General features: G+C 46.0%; 1 protein-coding gene across 2 annotated transcripts in view; it reads right to left on the minus strand.

Annotated features, from left to right (window-relative positions):
* Positions 1-18,505, minus strand: part of SRF (serum response factor) — an 82,881-nt gene continuing 64,376 nt past the window's right edge. For both annotated transcript variants that reach the window (XM_080998164.1, XM_080998165.1), the window contains 4 exons: positions 11,010-11,120; positions 7,530-7,721; positions 6,282-6,358; positions 1-4,671 (listed from right to left, as the gene is read on the minus strand). In XM_080998164.1, coding sequence (XP_080854290.1) covers positions 4,576-4,671; positions 6,282-6,358; positions 7,530-7,721; positions 11,010-11,120 — 476 coding nt within the window. In that variant the 3' untranslated portion in view covers positions 1-4,575. The remainder of the gene's footprint in view (positions 4,672-6,281; positions 6,359-7,529; positions 7,722-11,009; positions 11,121-18,505) is intronic.

Genomic DNA, 18,505 nt, shown 5'->3' on the forward strand with positions numbered 1-18,505 from the left:
TGTGCACAAAATGATACATTTATTGAAAGAGTATTTTTTTTTAATACAAAAGAAAGCTCTGTACATAGTACTGCGATTACAGTCACATCCTTCCAGAAACACAACCCTGGAAATTAACCCCACACGCACAGCCACTCACACACACACACGCATACGCGCACACACACACAAAACTCCAAAACAATCTGTAAAGTGTGAACTAGAAAGGTCACCACACAATAAATGCCATTTCATCCCTGATAAGTGTTCTTACAAGTCAACACTTTAAATTACATGCAACATTAGCGTTTAACCTGCAGGTGCTTTTCGTAGCCAACAAAACTTCCTAAAATAGGGGGGGGGTGGGGAACGGACTACAGATTAAATGGAACAAGATCCTCAGCGCTTGAAATCGGGCAGGGGTGGGGTGGGGGTTTCTGGAAGAATTTTTTTTGGGGGGTAGGAACCTACATCCAATCAGTTTGGTTTCTGATCCTATTTAACAGGCATCTTTTGAGTCAGCAACATTAGAGAAAACCGGCTTTGCCGATGTTCCTCTACCCAAACATATCCATAATCATTCACCACAAACTCCCTCTTGATACAAATATATTCTTCATACATACCCCCTTTACTCTTACCAATTCCTAAGAGTGGGGGTTTTTTGGGGGGGTCACCTGTGGCTGGACTCCCAATTCTCATCACCTCCAGCCAGCATGGCCAATTGTCAAGCATGATGGGAGTTGTAGCCTAGCAACTACTACAGGACCAGAGATTTCCCACCCCACCCCCCATTAGTGGGAGAGTACAATTGACCATTTACCAACATGCCACCATGTGCAACTGCCTGGAGGCCAGTAATTTGTTATTATTGGCCATGTTAAGCACCCTTTACCACTCCCCCTCTACTCTCAACTCCTGACCAAATACAAAAGGCTAGTAAAATTCTCATCACTTGGCAGGTCAACACAGGCCACCAGCTTGCTAAGGAGTTGCATGCAGATAAAAAATGAGCTATATTTACCCATTACATCAGATTCCCTTGAACTCCCTGCGCTTCACCAGAATGGCTGGACCAAATTCTCATAAGAAGCTCTTAATTACTGGAAGCAGGTTACTTTTTTTTCTGAATGCATTTGTGGCATCCATGTCTCTTAAGGATAAAATATTTTAACCATGGAAGGAGTGTTCGGCTCAGAGCTTAATAGAAGAATGTAGTGCATGTCTCTAGGGCGAGGCTGGAAGTTGGAAGCACATCAGGACATTGGAATTCAAGGGTCAGTCTTGCTCAGGCCAAGAGAACCAAAGGATGGTTTCCTGGACTCATGACATCCCACAGTGGAAAATGGGAGACTTAAAAGAATAAGGTTACCTTGGCTCCTCTTTAGGACCTCATCTTCCCGTATAGAAACATGGTTTCCCCTCCAGTTGCTAGAGTCCATTGCTAGAGTCCATAGAGCACATTGGCTGAAGGCTAATCAACACATGTACCAAAAGCAAACAAGTATTGTATCTTAAAAGACTGGACTCAAGCCCACTCAAGTTGGCAGGTGCATAGAAGAGAAAAATCAAGGTGCTAGTTGAATGGCAGTAAGATGCAAAAATTAAAACTCAGTGATACTTAAGATGTTAACTAGATGTGCTACATAGACACATCTTTAGCCTTTTTTACCAGGGAAGTAATGCAGTCATCTCACCATTGACCAACAATCTGGTACTATAAAAAGTTAAAGATGTGCTTGTTTAACACAGTAGTTAGTATCTAGCTGTCGCTTACAATTTTCACTTTTATAAAGCCAACTAAATTTTGGTTTCGCACACCTGACAAAATGGGCCTGAGTCCAAGAAACCTTGTGCTGTAGTAAATCTGTTGGTCTCTTGCAGCAAAAATCAAGAGTCTTGTGGCACCCTCAAAGACTGACACTGCTACTACACCTTTGGAAATATAACTTGAAGAGAAGTGAAAGAACAAACACTATTCCTTACGCTGCGGTAGGGGAGATACAATTTTTGATTGCTTTCTGACATTTACAATACTAGCACACCAGGGAAGAAATTGTGCTGATTCTGTGTTTTGAGTGGAGACTTTGTTTCTTAAGGGAGTACTGAGAAATGTGAGGCACCCCTTGCAGCCAGATGTTACACAGTCCATTTTACCAAAAGACATAAGCGGGTGTGAGTGAGCTGGGCTTAATTTCCACAGTATGGTCAACTCCATTATTGTTATTATTATTAATAAAATTTGTATACCGCCCTTCATCCGTAGATTTCAAAGGAAGCAAAGTTGGGAAAGGGGAAAATAAACCTTAAAAAGGAAGTCTCCCTTCCTCCACTGTCAGGACTTCCCATCAAGTTTGACCCAAGTGCTTGAGGCAGGAGACCAGCTTAAACGCTAATGTTCATGGAAGAAATTTCATAAAGGTGACAATACAAATTTAAAAGGCCCCTTTCCTCCTCCCCACCCCATGGCCCTTTCTTCCCCACCCACCCGCTCCCCAAGTACAAACCCCATGAAAACTGTACAGGAGCCAGACTTTAATTCCTTTGAGAATTACATAAATACTGAGTTTAACATTTAGAAAAATAAAGTCCTTTCCCGCCCCCCCGAAGGCTTCTTTTGTCTTTTTTAGTTTAAAAAAAAGGTTACAGCAGCTGCTTCCTTTCTCTAAAAGTCTGCAGCCTCCTTGCTCCAAAGTAGGCCTGTGTCTGTCTGTGTGCGTGTGTGTGTGTGTGTGTGTGTGTGTGGAAGGGGGATGAAGAATTCCTTTCCTGCGCCACTTCTGGATTGGTTAAAAGGAAGTGCATGATTGTGTGGCAAGAAAAGTATCCAACGGCAGAGTGCTTTCCCCAATGGGATAGCTTCATCACATGCACACCCCTCCCATTGGAAGCACAACGCCCTTCCCGATCTCCCTTGCGGCTATTCCCTTTTTGTTTTTTTGCATTTGCTGACACCGAACCACGGATCTACACGATAAGGAATTTTCTAAAGCACAAGGACCCGACGGCGGCTGTCGCCTTACTCATCCGGCGCTGCCTTTCTCCTGCAGGGGAGGTGCGTTCCCACCACTCTTGAGTCCTACCCAGTCCCAACTGAGGACGGCAGACTCGGAAGCAGCAGAGGCAGGCGGAACACGCTTTCAAGGGGACGAATCATCTTGTTTTCGGGGCTACCTGATCAGGGTTGGGGTGAGAGGTCTCAAATCGTGGGCACAACAGTCTTGGGAAGGCCTGTGGAGTTCAAAACTTACAAAAATAGAGCTTTCCCTCTGCTTCCGACACTGCTCCTTTACACCCTTCTCCCCGATTACTTAGAAAAAGGACGGTGGCTCATCTCATCGACCTTCTCAAGAGGAGCAGCCTCTGCAAAAACGAACAAAGCTCGCCCGAGAGGATGCTTCCATTGCAACGATGGGGCTTAAGGGTTGCTGGGTATGACCCAAGGAAGTGGGCAGGGCGGTGTTTAAAAGCGCCCTGTCTGGCAGTGAAATGTGTCCGCTGCCCGCTCACACACCCCCGGGGCACGTACTCCTAAAGCCGGTGGGTTCTCACCAACCAAACACCAGCTTCGAGGGAAGGAACGGTTCCAGGGTTGCTGCCAATGTGCTCTTGCCTCTCCTCACCCACCCACAACAGAGCCTAAGGAGAAGGAGGGCACCGGCGGGAGCGACCCCTCTTTGCAAGCCAAGCGTAAGAGGCAAGGGTCGCTGTGCAGAGGCCAGGCCACAACGCATCACTGATTTGCTTGAAGGCACATTGCTGCAAGCCAGCTGGACAACCTGAACCTGGGGTGATGGGGGTGGGGGGTGAGGGGGAGACAGAGAGAGATGACCCTTTGCTCCAGCATAGGTTAAAAGTGAAAATAAAATGACAGCAGAAACAAGAGACTCCCTTTTGGATGACGATGGCTTCAGACCCTTCTGCGTTCCAGCTTATCTCCCCGCCACAGTCTTGGCTGCTCAGGCTGGAGACTGTGAGCTGACGAAGTTCGTGGACACACTGCGGAGAGGGGGAGAAGGAACTCCCGCTCTGGCGATGACGACAGAAGGAGGGTTGTTTTCTTCCTATATATTATATACACATGGCAGAGTAAAGTTCCCCCACCCACGAGAGACACGTTTCTTTGGCTGGAGTGAGGAGGGGAAAAACAAAACCAAACAAACACACACACACACACACAAATAAAAGCACTGTATATGCAGCGTCCAAAGGTAACAAAGCAAACCGCCCCCCCGCCCCCCCTTACAGCCCAGGCTCAGCTCCCTGCCGCTGGCCTCAACAGCCACTTTAATATGTGTTTTGAGTGTGTGTGTGTGTGTATTTGTGCGTGTGTGTGTCGGTGTGAAGTGTTGAGAGAAAAGGAAAGAAAACGTGAAAAAGGCAACAATAAATAAGTGACAGAGTCCATAGAAAAATAGGGACCGCAGAGATCCTGGTGCAGTTTTGGGGAGCGCCGCGGGTCCTCGAGCCAGGCACAGGCCTCAAAAACTGGAGGCAGCCACTGAGGTTTGGGTGCCAGGGACACACCTTCTCCTCTGTCTCTCTCCTTCCGCCCCCCAGGTTCTCCCCCTCCCGCCCCCCAACCCCCAGAGTTGCTCAGTCACTCTTGGAGCTATGCGACGTGTCCAAGTTGACCACTTGTAGCTCTGTCAAGTTGGTGCTGCTGCTGGACTGCTGCCCGATTACGGCCATCTGGGGAGACAAAAGAACGAAGGAGAACTGTTAAGCAAAGGAGCGCTTGCATTCAAACAGCACATGCTTATTTTACTTGTCTCAATCCTACATTTATATACCACCCCTCCCTCTTCCCAAGGAATCCAAGGCAGTTAAAAAAAAAATCTTAATACTAAAAACGATTAAGTCATATAAAATACAAAGTTGGTTGCAGGCAGTGATGGTGAATTTGTCTTTTGAGTGTAAGAATGAGGTGTGCCTTCATCCAGAAAAGAAGATTCGGAACGCATGTTTCAGAAGATCAGGAAACACTGGCTTAGGAAATGCAATTGCATGATGGCCTCAACTGTCACAGGACAGACTGGTTGTCTGATGCAATCACGTGAAACACACCATTTGCTTCTAATTTCACATGGTTCTCTCAATATTTCACCATATGGAGGTACACATATTAAAGTAGTCAGAGAAGAATATACATGGATTTGTTTTACTTAAAGGTGGTATTTTCTTGTATGAACAGAATTCAGAGCTGGTTCAGGCTATCAAATCTCAAAGCCCCTTCTCTTTAGCGTGGGCTGAAATTACACCAGAAAGTGTCTAACTAACCATAGTTTCCTGTTTTGTCCAAACCAGGAAACTATGGTAACCAGCTGCAGAACAAGTCAGGATATTAGACCATTTTGAAATTGGTTTAAGATCCTGATTTTTTCCAATGCTAGTAACCATAGTTTCACAGTTTGGATGAAACGAAAAGCTAAGTTAATTAGGGATTTCCTGATGACAAAGGATAAGCGAAAGGACTACAAAGCTTGTGTGTGTCTCAGGATAATAGTAAGTCAAGACACGATCACGCAAATATGATGTACTCATCAAAACATGAAGAAAAAGCAATCAATATGATCAAGGGGATGAAACAACTACCCTACAGGGAAAAGTTACATAATTTGGGGCTTTCTACTTTTAGGAAAAAAGGCAAGTAATGAGGGATATGACAGATGATGTATGCTGAGAAAAATGTAGGAAGATAAGCTTATAACCCACTCCCAGAATATTATAACTCAGGGCCATCCAGTGTTGGAAGATTGAGGACAGACAAAAGGAAGAACTTACACAGCACATAGTTTAACTGTGGTTTGTAGCTGCCAAACACTCCAAGAGCAGTAAGCCTAGAACAAACCTTGGTTTTCTCTTTCTTTGTTTGGAGCGAGATAAATCATAAACCCAGGCCTGACTGTAACACTTAGCTCCTGGCAGTGTAGCAGCAGGAGTGGGGAGTAAAGCAGCTGTGATTGTCTAATTGTTGCATTAGCACGCTTGCCTGTTCACACTAAGTTTGGCTTAGTGTTATGTGCGAACCAGGCCATTGTCTGCTTCCATCCCTAGGAGTCTTGAAGCTTGAATGAAACAATAGGGAAATGCAACAAAACGGGACCACTGCAATTCAGTACACAAGGCAACTTGGGAAACAGACCTGGGAGCTGTGTATCTTGCTATATGTTCAACAGGGTGCAAAGAAAATTACAGCCAGCCTTACAGCACAATCCCGTTTCCTCAGAAGCACAATCCGTTAAGGTTCAATAGGACTGCAGTCCCAGTCTGGGGGAAGTTTAAGTCTAAGGCGAACCAACCTGGTGAAGCTGGACAGCTGAGACTGGGATTTGAACTGTTCCTGATGGTGCTGTCAGGAACACCTGAGGGACTCCACCTGCCAAAGAAAAAAATCACAAGTGTGCCATTAGCCACTATCCAAAACTAACAGTGCCAACAGCACCACCTTCAAATGATCCAGAACAATTCAGGTGTAATCATAGTGGCATAAACGAAAATAAACCCAGAACCAATATCATTAAAGCTAGAAACAAAACGAGTCGTTTCAAAGAGAGCAAACAATGTTCTATTGAACAAAAGCTGTCCTAAATATGCTTTATAAAAGCAGTGATCACCAAATCTCCTGCTGAAATGCAGGATGGAGGCTCACCGAAATAGAAATGTGTATATATTTTGATAAAGCTTAAGTATTAAAATATATAAAGCAGCTCCATTGGTTTGTTGTTGTTGAAAAAAGCTCAACAACTTTTCTGTCCCAATTTTCACTGTTTCAGATATGGCAACCCTACTTACTAGCAAGCAGCTCTGACATGTCTCCAGCAGAGGTCTTTCTTACAAACTGGTACCTGAGTTCCCTACAGGTAACTACAAATCCGGGACCTTCTGCAAAACATGCACTCTGCCACTGAGCTATGCATCAAAGACATGTAGCTGCTCCTTTTCACCCTTCTCAAATCTTCCTCTCTGGAATTATCCTCATATCTCTTTCCAAACCCAACTTACCCTGAGCAGATGTAACTTAAATAATCACACATTCTTTCCTGTGTATTCCCTTGACCCCACTTTCTTCCCATTCCTCTGGTTCAAATTTTAGATTGTAAGCTCCTCAGGGCAGAGTGCTGTGCTCTTCTACTCGGTAAAACACCATGCACATTACTGGTGCTATCTATCTATCTATCTATCTATCTATCTATCTATTTGTCTGTCTGTCTGTCTGTCTGTCTGTCTGTCTGTCTTTGCTCTGAGGAACGCAACACATGGCAGAATGAAGATCGTTCACTCTTTCAGAAGCACCACTGTGCGTCAGGGAAGACGGATTTCATCATGAGGTGAGCAAGACACAACAGCTCAGCCCCACACCCTTCAGACGATTTTGGGGAGAGCTGTCGTTCTAACCTAGTCGCGGACACCAAGCGACACCTGCTGCTGTACTAGATTGACGCATTTTATTTCAAGAATGTTCCGCAAGCTGCTTTGAGAGCCCTTTGAAGCTACAGAAGTGTGATAAGAGCATTCTACGTAAAGGAAAAGTCCGCCTCCAGTCTTACCCTGATCCTGGACCTGTCCGTGTGAAACCTGCATTGCAGATTGTGCCTGGGAGAAGGCATTGAGAACTGCAAGGCCACCATCTGTCAGGCCTGACGTAGGCGCGTACATCACTGCGTGAGGACTGGGGTACATCATATGGCCGCCTACGGTGGTTGGCACGGACGAAGTCATGATCGTAGCTGGCAGGGTCACTGGCAAAAGAAAGGGTGGGGGCAAGGCACAATTGTTCATGTACGGAATAACGGCGGCCAGAATTTTAGTAGCAAGAAATTGGAAAAGCACAACAATACCCAACACGGAAGATTGGCAAATCCTAATGGTAAAATATCTGCAGCTAGCAAAAGCGACAGGAAGAGTGAGAGGCCAATCAAAACAAAAAGTCTGTAAGGATTGGGGAATCTTTAAGAATATTTAGAAAACTATGGAATAAAAGGAAACATCTTGGCAGAATTAGACTGATCCCTGTATTGTATAAATATAAGTTCGCAGGGAGGTAAAAAGAAATAATATAAGAAATGTGTAAATGTGCAGTATAAAGTAATGGATAGATAAAGTACAGTGAGATTAATTGGAAGTCAGTTATAAATTTCTTCTCTATAAGTTTTATAATTGTGTTCACTATCAGGAGTATATATGATGACAATTATATTAATCTTCTTGTACCTTACAGTGTGGTGGTTTGATTTTTCTGTTATTTGTTTGTTTGATTGATTGATTGATTGTATGTTTGTTTACTTGTATGTATGTCTGTTTTCTCATAAATGTATTTATTTTAAATTAATAAAGATATATTTAAAAATAATAATAGATGGCACCACACCCACAATGCCTCAGTCCCCCGTGCTGCATCAGCTTCAGTCCGTTATCTTGCTTGTTTTTAAGATGCAGAACCAGTGAGGATTTTTGCATGCAGCCAATCAAGCAATTGCTTGAAAACCTCACAGTGGGATTCCGAGGTCCATCACCAGCTCACTGCATGCATTTGCTTTACACAGGATTAAGCTGACATAGGAAGTTCAATTCTTTCAGGGCTTCCCAACATCTGCCAGAAAACAGATGTCATGGCTGGCATGTAGGGAGAACAGGGGTTATGCACATGAGCACACGTCAGCGCCAAGACAACTGGAATACACTGCTGAGAACAAGATGCACTTCTCTGCACATGTAGGTCTACTTCTCTTTGAGCCGGCTGCTGGAAAATCCAGCCAGCTCTCAAATTTTGCAAAAACAGTAACAACCACACTCCTATACATTATGCTTTGTTAGGGGTATGTTAAAGTGTACACCTAAAGACAAATAAGGAATGTGCGAGACACACATAGAGATGTGAAGGCCTTGAAAACATGTGGAAAGATTGAGGGGAGCTGTCCCCTCTCATTTTTCAAGGGTCCCCCACCCCACCTTTTTTTCCAATGGAAAACCCCAGGGTTTTCACCTACTTTTTTGGGAGGAAGGGCCCCAGTATTTCTGGTTTGTTTTCATATATTCATGTGCCATGCAGGGGTCCTCATCAGGAAATTGGGACTGCCTGCAACTCTCTGCTGAGAGTACTGTCAGTGGCAAACCCCACTTTGCTACCAGGCAATGTACAAAGTAGCCCTGAAATAGGAATTGGGCTGGTTTGGAAACAGCCGTGATAGAACTCCTTTGAATAGAAAGTTGGTGTGTGTGTGTGTGTATACAGTCGGACCTTGTTTTGCGACCGGGATCCGTTTCGGAGCCCTGGACGCTAGACAAAAAGGACACAGGACAAAGTGCCGGTGCTTCTGTGCATGCGCAAAGCGCAATTAGAACTTCTGCACATGCGGCAAACCCGGAAGTAACCTGTTCCAGTACTTCCAAGTTTGCCACGGACGTTCGACAAAATGGACGCTCGACGAGCCAGACTAAACATGAGGCATCACTGTGTGCGTGTGTGTGTGTATACAGTGGTACCTCTGGTTGCGAACGGGATCTGTTCCGGAGCCCTGTTCGCATCATGAGCAGAACGCAACCCGCGTCTGCGCGTCACTTCTGTGCATGCGCGTGACGTCATTCTGAGCATCTGCGCATGTGCGAGTGACGAAACCCGGAAGTAACCAGTTCCGTTACTTCCAGGTCGCCATGGGACGCAACCTGAAAAGATGTTTCCTGAACCGAACGTAACAAGAGGTATGACACTGTGTGTGTGTGTGTGTGTGTGTGTGTACATATATACACACATACACACACACACACACACACACACACATATACACACACACACACACACACACACACATATACATACAACATATACATACATATATATAGATATAGATATAGATATATGCAAACTAACACCCACTAGATGGCACTAGAGTAACACTATATTAGAACAAATACTTTCCTCTAAGTTTCTCAAGCATTCTCCTGCTGGCCTATCAGCACTGACTAGACAAGGGTCTGCTGAACTCGAAGGAGACAGTGACCTTGTAAGCAATGATATACTTTTGCGCAGAGCAGTGCTTGGGACAAGAATGATCTTTAAAAGAAGCTCCGACTGCAGGGAGCTGTGCAAGCAAAGGGGGGAGGGGAGCTCAGGTGGCTCTGCAACAGCACTCAATAAGCCCAGGCAGGGCATACGGACTGCAAATCTACACAACTGCAAGTCAGAACCAGAAGGTTCAATTGGAAGGATGTAGGTGTGGGTGAAAGGAAAGCCTTGCAAGGCCTAGAACAAGCATGGGCCAGATTTATCCTGCCACTTCATTTCATCCAGGCCACATGGGTAGCTGGAAGACTCCAGCCTCACTAACAGTTTGGGTAACAGACTTTGCCAGGTGGGGGGAGAGAGAGAAAACCATTAAGGTCACAGTTCTTCAAGCTTGGGTCCTCCTTGCGCGTTGTTTGACTACAACCCCCAGCATCCCCTGCCAGCTCAGCCGCAGGTCATGGATGATGGGAGTTGTAGTCCAATGGCATTCAGGGAAGCAAGGCTGAAGAAAGCCACTTTGGGCATCAACCCCTTCCCTGGATAAAAAGGTAGGGTTGCCAAATTTTGAAGAGCAAAAAAAAGGACACATCTGCCGACTTCTTCTTCTAACTATAGATCACAACGGCGACTCTCATTTTACATACCAATGAAAAAGAGGACATGTCCTGGAAAAAGAGGACATATGGCAACCCTAAAAGGCCTAGGTCTAGGTTGGGCGGGGGTTCTTAGGCAGTGGAGCCCAATAGCATGTGCTCTCCCCCACTGGTCTCTCCCGATTGGCTGGGCACCGTGGCTGGGAGGTGTTTCAAACAACAGCAATCCACTGATAGGAGAGACAGAGGTCAGCTGACTGGTGACCACAGGAGACAGCCACCAAGGGATGGAAGCCCAGGGGTACTAAGGCAGGACGGCCACACGTTGTTGTTGTCGTTGTCGTCTGTGAGTCAATGGCCCTGGTAGAAATGAGAGTTCCCCGTTCCCTACCCAGAGTTATGTGGCAGCAAGAGATTTGGTGGCTGCTTACCTGTCCCGCTGGAAGAGGTCTGGGTGAGGTCAGTACTGCTGTCAGTTGTGGGAGACGTCTGCTGATGCACCTGGATGGCTTGCACGGGAACCTGCTGAGCCACGGCTCCACCTAGGAAGCAAGACGGGGACCGTTTAACTCCTAAACTCGACTGAGCTCCATTCAGCCCATTGACAAAGTTCACCTTTCCAGAGCTAACAAGGCAACATATAAATTACATCAACAGCAACTTCTTTCGTGCTCCATTGTTGTTGTTTTTGAAAGGGTGCTGCTTTTGACCTTTAAAGCCCTAGGCGGCCTAGGACCCACGTACCTGCGGGACCGCCTCTCCTGGTATGCCCTGTCAACTAGGGCCAGGGCCTTTTCAGTACTGGCCCCGACTTGGTGGAACGCTCTGTCACAAGAGGCTAGGGCCCTGCGGGACTTGACATCTTTCCACAGGGCCTGCAAGACAGAGCTGTTCTGCCTGGCCTTTGGTTTGGACTCGGTCTGACCCTTATGTTGCCCTCCCCTTATGGTCTTGATCTATCGGCTACTTTTTAAAATGAGGCTGCATTTTAAATTGCATTTTAACCTGCATTTTAAATTGTTTTTTTTTCTCCCCCCCCCCTTATGTTTTTACTGTGATTTTATTGGTGTTAGCCGCCCTGAGCCCAGCTTTGGGCCAGGGAGGGTGGGTTATAAATAAAATTTATCATTATTATTATTATTAATATTATTATTATACATTTTACTCAACGATACAAATTTATTTATTATGCGGCAATGGAAAAGCATGGTTATAGGCTACCAGCAACCTGCAGGGATCTGCAGAATGATATTTTTATTCTACCGATGAAGTGGTTTGACTAATCAATACAAATGCTTTTAAGTTTTTTTCTTTATGTATGCTCCTGTGTGGGGAGAGGAATATGTTTATTGTTATTCTGAGAATGGAGAGTAAAATGGGTGCTAATGTGTTGTTGTTGTTGTTGTTTTTAAGAAAGGCTATCCAGTTAAGAGAGCCACTGGCCCAAAATTCATAAAAACATAGGAGTTGGAAGGGACCCAAGGGTCATCTAGTCCAACCCCCTGCAATGCAGGGATCTCAACTAAAGCATCCATGACAGGTGGCCATCCAACCTCTGCTTAAAAACCCCCAAGGAAGGAGAGTCTACCACCTCTCATGGGAGTCCGTTCCACTGCTGAACAGTTCCTACTGTCAGAATTTTTTTCCGAATGTTTAGTTAGAATCTCCTTTTTTTGTAACTCGAAGGCAATGCCTTGAGTCCTACCCTCAAGAGCAGGAGAAAACAAGCATGCTCCCTGTTCCATATGAAAGGAATTGCAAAAAAGTTCAGTCCATCCTAGGTAAATTAAGATTTCAGAAAGTACTGTAAATTTCTGTCTTTTAATATTTAATAAAACACACACATATACAAAACTGGTCCTAAAATTTTGGTGTAAAACAAACGAGAAATACAGAGAGGTATAACAACAACAACAACAACAACAACAACAACAACAACAACAACATGGAGGGGTCTGATTCTATTAAGCATCATCATTCCCACTGCAAAAAAAAAGACGCCTAGACATTGTGGTGACTGTAACCTAGGTTTAAGGTGCCATTTGACGATTAATAATAATAATTTTATTATTTGTACCCCACCCAACTGACAGGGTTGCCCCAGCCACTCTGGGCAACTTCCAACAAATATGAAAGCATAATAAAACACCAGGCACTAAAAACTTCCCTTTACAGGGCTGCCTTCAGATGTCATCTAAAGTCGTATAGTTATTTATCTCCTCGACATCTGATGGGAGGGCACCACTACCGAGAAGGCCCACTTTCCTGGTTCCCTGTAACTTCACTTCTCGCAGTGAGAGAACTGCCAGAAGGCTCTCGGAGCTGGACCTCAGTGTCAGGGCCTTATATATTAGTTTATATATCTGAGTTTCTAACCCTGTTCGAAAGTAAATGAGCAAGGCGAGAAGTTCCTAACCCAACTGCAGCTACAAAGATGTGCTGACGACTAACACCCTCCCACAAGGGATTTCAAGATGAGGCAGTGCTTGCTCACTCATGAGACTATCTCACCCTACAGGTCTGCTGCCGACAGACACACACACGCACTGTGATCTGGGTAAGCGCGTCTGATCACACCTAGATGCCTGGTTCTCAGCGACAAGACTGCGTCCTGCCCCTTTGTTTCCAGCTCTCCTCCACGCCTGGGTCCCAGACTTCCAGCCCCCTCCCCCCCCTGCTCCTTCTGGCTGAGGCTGCCAAACCATGCCAAATCCTGATGGGGCTGAGGGACCCATGATACAGCTGGGAAACTCACTGCCAGCCAGGTGTGAAGACATCCACAAACACTTTGTTCCGTAGCAACCAATTTCGAAAGCTACACTATGTTTGGTCATGGAGGTTCCATTGAACTATGTTGGCTGAGGGCCACAAATTTGCTGAAGCCCCTTCAAAAACCGCTTGAGCAACTGGCCATTAGTATACAGTGGTACCTCGGGTTACATACACTTCAAGTTACAGATGCTTCAGGTTACAGACTCCGCTAACCTAGAAATAGTACCTCGGGTTAAGAACTTTGCTTCAGGATGAGAACAGAAATCGTGCGGTGGCGACGCGGCGGCAGCAGGAGGCCCCATTAGCTAAAGTGGTGCTTCAGGTTAAGAACAGTTTCAGGTTAAGAACAGACCTCCAGAACGAATTAAGTACTTAACCCCAGGTACCACTGTACATTATGGCTCTGAAGTTCATTTTACATTGTCAGGACGCAGGAAAGTGTGTATTTTGCACAATTATTTTTTGGGGGGGAGGGAAAATATTCTCACCCCTCTATGCCACTTACACATAGAATCTTGCAACCTGCATACATTCGTGCAGTTTAATAATATTTGGATATGCATGTCATTCTGCACAATTTATTATTCTGCTGTTGTAGGGGAAAGGATAGCAATCTCCAGGATTGATTCAAAATCCTGTTCAACTGCAGCCCTATTCCTTCCCCAGTCCCCCCCCCCCCAATTTCATCAAGTCTGATGCATTTCCAGCTCTCTTCCTGCAACCTTGAGTGCTAAAATATTTAAGATGAAAAGCTGAAATTCCCAGGACAGTGAATACTTCTTTTCTGCGCCTGCATGCCATGACTGCAGCAGAAAGGAATACAAACAGCCCTGCTCAGAAACCGATTATATGCAATTCCTTTGCTCAGAACAAGAACATAAAAAGAGGTGTCGGAACTGAATATTTGTAACTTAAGATTTCAATTCTAAGCATTTTAAATTTAAGAACTAGCACCAGGGTCAAGATAGCTCGTTGAGGGACATATACTTTTTATCAATTTATGCCAACTTAATGATGCCATGGGGACGCGGGTGGCGCTGTTGGTTAAACCACTGAGCCTAGGACTTAACGATCAGAAGGTCGGCGGTTCGAATCCCCGCGACGGGGTGAGCTCCCGTTGCTCGGTCCCTGCTCCTGCCAACCTAGCAGTTCGAAAGCACGTCAAACTGCAAGTAGATAAATAGGTACCGCTCCAGGGGGAAGGTAAACAGCGTTTCCGTGCGCTGCTCTGGTTCGCCAGAAGCAGCTTAGTCATGCTGGCCACATGACCCGGAAGCTGTACGCCAGCTCCCTCGGCCAATAAAGCGAGATGAGCACCGCAACCCCAGAGTCAGCCACGACTGGACCTAATGGTCAGGGGTCCCTTTACCTTTAATGATGCCATGACCTACAGCAATTAGTCACAGGAGAAGTCCAGACTGGCATACGCCAAGGCATTGGACACCCCCCTTCCTTTTGAAGAGCAGGGTGGGACCAGTGATTCACACATTTCGGGTCCCAAGAAATGGGACTAGGCAAGCAAGCAGGGCGCTCCTGAGAGTAAGCTGGGTCTGTTAGAACCTGAGCATCTGGCAGCAGCTCCTTGGAGACAAAGGTGAGCTCTACCCAGCCGGTCCAGGCCCAAGTGCCTCCCTGGTTGCTGCGGAAACAGCAGTATCAGGAGGCGAGGAGGAGGATGTCCAGAAAAAACTACTCAGTCCCTCCCCTCCATCAAAGCTCAGCACTTCCATCCCATTCCTCTTCACCCTGCCAAGAAGCTTCCATGGGGCTCATGACACACAGGCCGCATGCAATAAACACGAAGCAGGTAGGATAGCTCAGTTTGCAGAGCATGAGACTCTGAACCTCAGGGTTGTGGGTTCGAGCCCCACGCGGGGCAGAAAGATTCCTGCATTGCAGGGGGTTGGACTAGATGACCCCCTGCCATCCCTTTCCAACTCTGTGATGCTATTATTTCTATGAAGAAAGCACTCAGATCGTCTTTGCCCTGGATTAAAGCAACACCCATGTTGCATGGGAAGGGGGTGTCACATCCAAAGAACTGTCATCCTGTTTGTGCAAGGACTTCCACTGCAGCCCTTCTCCCCACCATGTGCCCTCCGAATCTGTTCTGGGGGCTCCCCTACCCCTCTGCAGTGGATCTGTAGGGGTCGCAGGGAGGAGAGAAGGAGGGAACGTTTGACAGCACAAACAGAAGTCCTTGTGCAAGCGGGACAACTTCCTAGGTCAGGGAGGCAGGAATGTCTGACAAGCATTTAGAAAACACAAGACACACAAGCAATCCACGTCGAACAGTGAGAGGGGGCACAGAGCAGGTTTCTACTCATACAATGATCTGCTGCGTTCCAGCTTGTCTTATTTCCCCATCGGCACTCCCACCCCACGCGGTATACAGGATGTTTATATATTAAGAAATATGTATGCATACTACCCTAACCAAGAAGATTCTGCTGATCTACACAGCAACTTGAATCTCTTGTGCACACAAACGGAGCAGCGGAAGGCCAAAGGGAAAAGGCGACCGGCCCCAAATTTCTAGAAAAAGCATTCAGCTGGCTATTGTCATTTCAGCATGACCTGTGTGGACATTTGCCCTTTTCAACTGGGCGCATTGGGCAGGACATACAGGTCTATGTCTTCCACCGTTCAGCTTTGTGGACTTCATGATGCCTCTGCGCGCGCGCGCGTGTTTTCAACCTATTTTAAGCCAAGTCTTCCATCCAGCTCCAGTCTTCCTATGCCAGCACTACCCAATCAGGAAGTAGCCTCCAGAGACAGCAGTACTGCCTTCAATGGAAAGGTGAAAGGTAGTAAACTGTTCTCTCTAATCCTCTCTCCCATTTCTTTATTTTATTTTTTAAAAAAACAGAAAATCATAAGGAGGCTTCCTACGAGATGTCTGAGAGCACAAAAGGAGCGTTTATAGGACAGCATATCACCGAAAGAGCTGGAAGTCGGCCGTGAGCAATCTTTTTGAGGTTGGGGGCTGCATTTCGCTGGGGAGAGGGGGGAAAGTGATATGGATGCAGTGTGTCCACTGTGGCTGTTGGGGCAAAGCAAAAAGTGGACAAGGCACCCCTTCTTTCTCCCACCATTCATTCATTGTCTCTCTCTCCTTGCTTGGGAGAAGGGTAAAATGAAGGCTGCAACATGCCTGCCACAAGTTGCCTGCCAGAGCTGAAAGAGGTTGTTTCCCCACCCACACTATTCTGTATAGAAATAAGGACTTGCTTTTGCACTGACACTTGGCTTCAAAGTCGCAGGCTGACTTCATACTCAACGGTCCACGGCCTGAACCGAATGGAGACTGGGGGGGGGGGGGGCGGGGAGGACATGCAAAGGGTTTTGTCAAGCACAGAGTAGCTGCTTCTAAATTCACAGGAAACAATTACACAACCAAGAATCAGGCGACAGTTCCACGGAAGGTGTCACAATGCAAACCGGAGTTCCCACAGGCCAAAGAGAAAGCAAGTTTCTGAGCGGTGTGACCTCACCCCAGCCGACTGCATAAATCGCATCAGCAAGAGCCGAATTTCATACGCCATTATTCTGCCCAATCGCCAGGTTCTTCCCTTGTGGTCTTCTCCAGATTAGCCTAATCCGATTAATTACACCACTTTGAAGATATAACCGGCTCAGCGGTGTTCTCCTTTTCCCAGTTCAATCTATTACAGCGGCTAAGCTATCGGTCCCCTTCATAGATCACTGCCTTGCCGTGGCGAAGGGGCTTGAATAACTCAGAGAAGCTATGAGCTATGCTGTGCAGGGCCACCCAAGATGGACAGGTCATAGTGGAGAGTTTTGACCAAACGTGATCCACCTGGAGCAGGAACCGGCAAGCCACTCCAGTATCCCTGCCAAGAAAACTCCATGGACAAAGGCAACAGGCATATAAAAGTTATGACACTGGAAGATGAGCCCCTCAGGTTGGAAGGCGTCCAACATGCTACTGAGGAAGAGCGGAGGACAAGTACAAGTAGATTCAGAGCTGATGAAGCGGCTGGGCCAAAGCTGAAAGGACGCTCAGTTGCGGATATGCCTGGAAGCGAAAGGAAAGTCCAATGCTGTAAAGAAAAATATTGCATAGGAACCTGGAATGTAAGAACCATGAACCTTGGTAAGTTGGATGTGGTCAAAAATGAGATGGCAAGAATAAATATTGACATCCTGGGCATCAGTGAACTAAAATGGTCGGGAATGGGTGAATTCAGTTCGGATGACCATCATATCTACTACTGTGGGCAAGAAACCCGTAAAAGAAATGGAGTGACCCTTATAGTCAACAAAAGAGTGGCGAAAGCTGTACTGGGATGCAATCTCAAAAATGATAGAATGATCTCGATACGAATCCAAGGCAGACCTTTTAAACATCACAGTAATCCAAGTTTATGCACCAATCACTGGTGCTGAAGAAACTGAAATTGACCAATTCTATGAAGACTTACAACACCTTATAGAAATGACACCAAAGAAGGATGTTCTTCTCATTATAGGGGATTGGAATGCTAAAGTAGGGAGTCAAGAGATAAAAGGAACAACTGGCAAGTTTGGCCTTGGAGTTCAAAACGAAGCAGGGCAAAGGCTAATAGAGTTCTGCCAAGAGGACAACCTGGTCATCAAAAACACTCTTTTCCAACAACACAAGAGACGACTTTACACATGGACATCACCAGATGGGCAGCATCGAAATCAGATTGATTATATTCTCTGCAGCCAAAGATGGAGAAGCTCTATACAGTCAGCAAAAACAAGACCTGGAGCGGACTGTGGCTCAGATCATCAGCTTCTTATAGCAAAATTCAAGCTTAAACTGAAGAAAGTAGGAAAAACCACTGGGCCGGTAAGATACAATCTAAGTCAAATCCCTCATGAATACGCAGTGGAAGTGAGGAACAGGTTTAAGGATTTAGATTTGGTGGACAGAGTGCCTGAAGAACTATGGATGGAGGCTAGTAACATTATACAGGAGGCAGCAACTAAAACGAAAAGGAAATGCAAGAAAGCAAAGTGGCTATCCAACGAGGCCTTACAAATACCGGGGGAGAGAAGGCAAGCAAAATGCGAGGGAGATAGTGAAAGATACAGGAAATTGAATGCAGATTTCCAAAAAAATAGCAAGGAGAGACAAGAAGGCCTTCTTAAACGAGCAATGCAA

Source organism: Podarcis pityusensis (assembly GCF_964106645.2).
Source record: "Podarcis pityusensis genome assembly, chromosome: 3".
In the NCBI taxonomy this organism is placed as follows: domain Eukaryota; kingdom Metazoa; phylum Chordata; class Lepidosauria; order Squamata; family Lacertidae; genus Podarcis; species Podarcis pityusensis.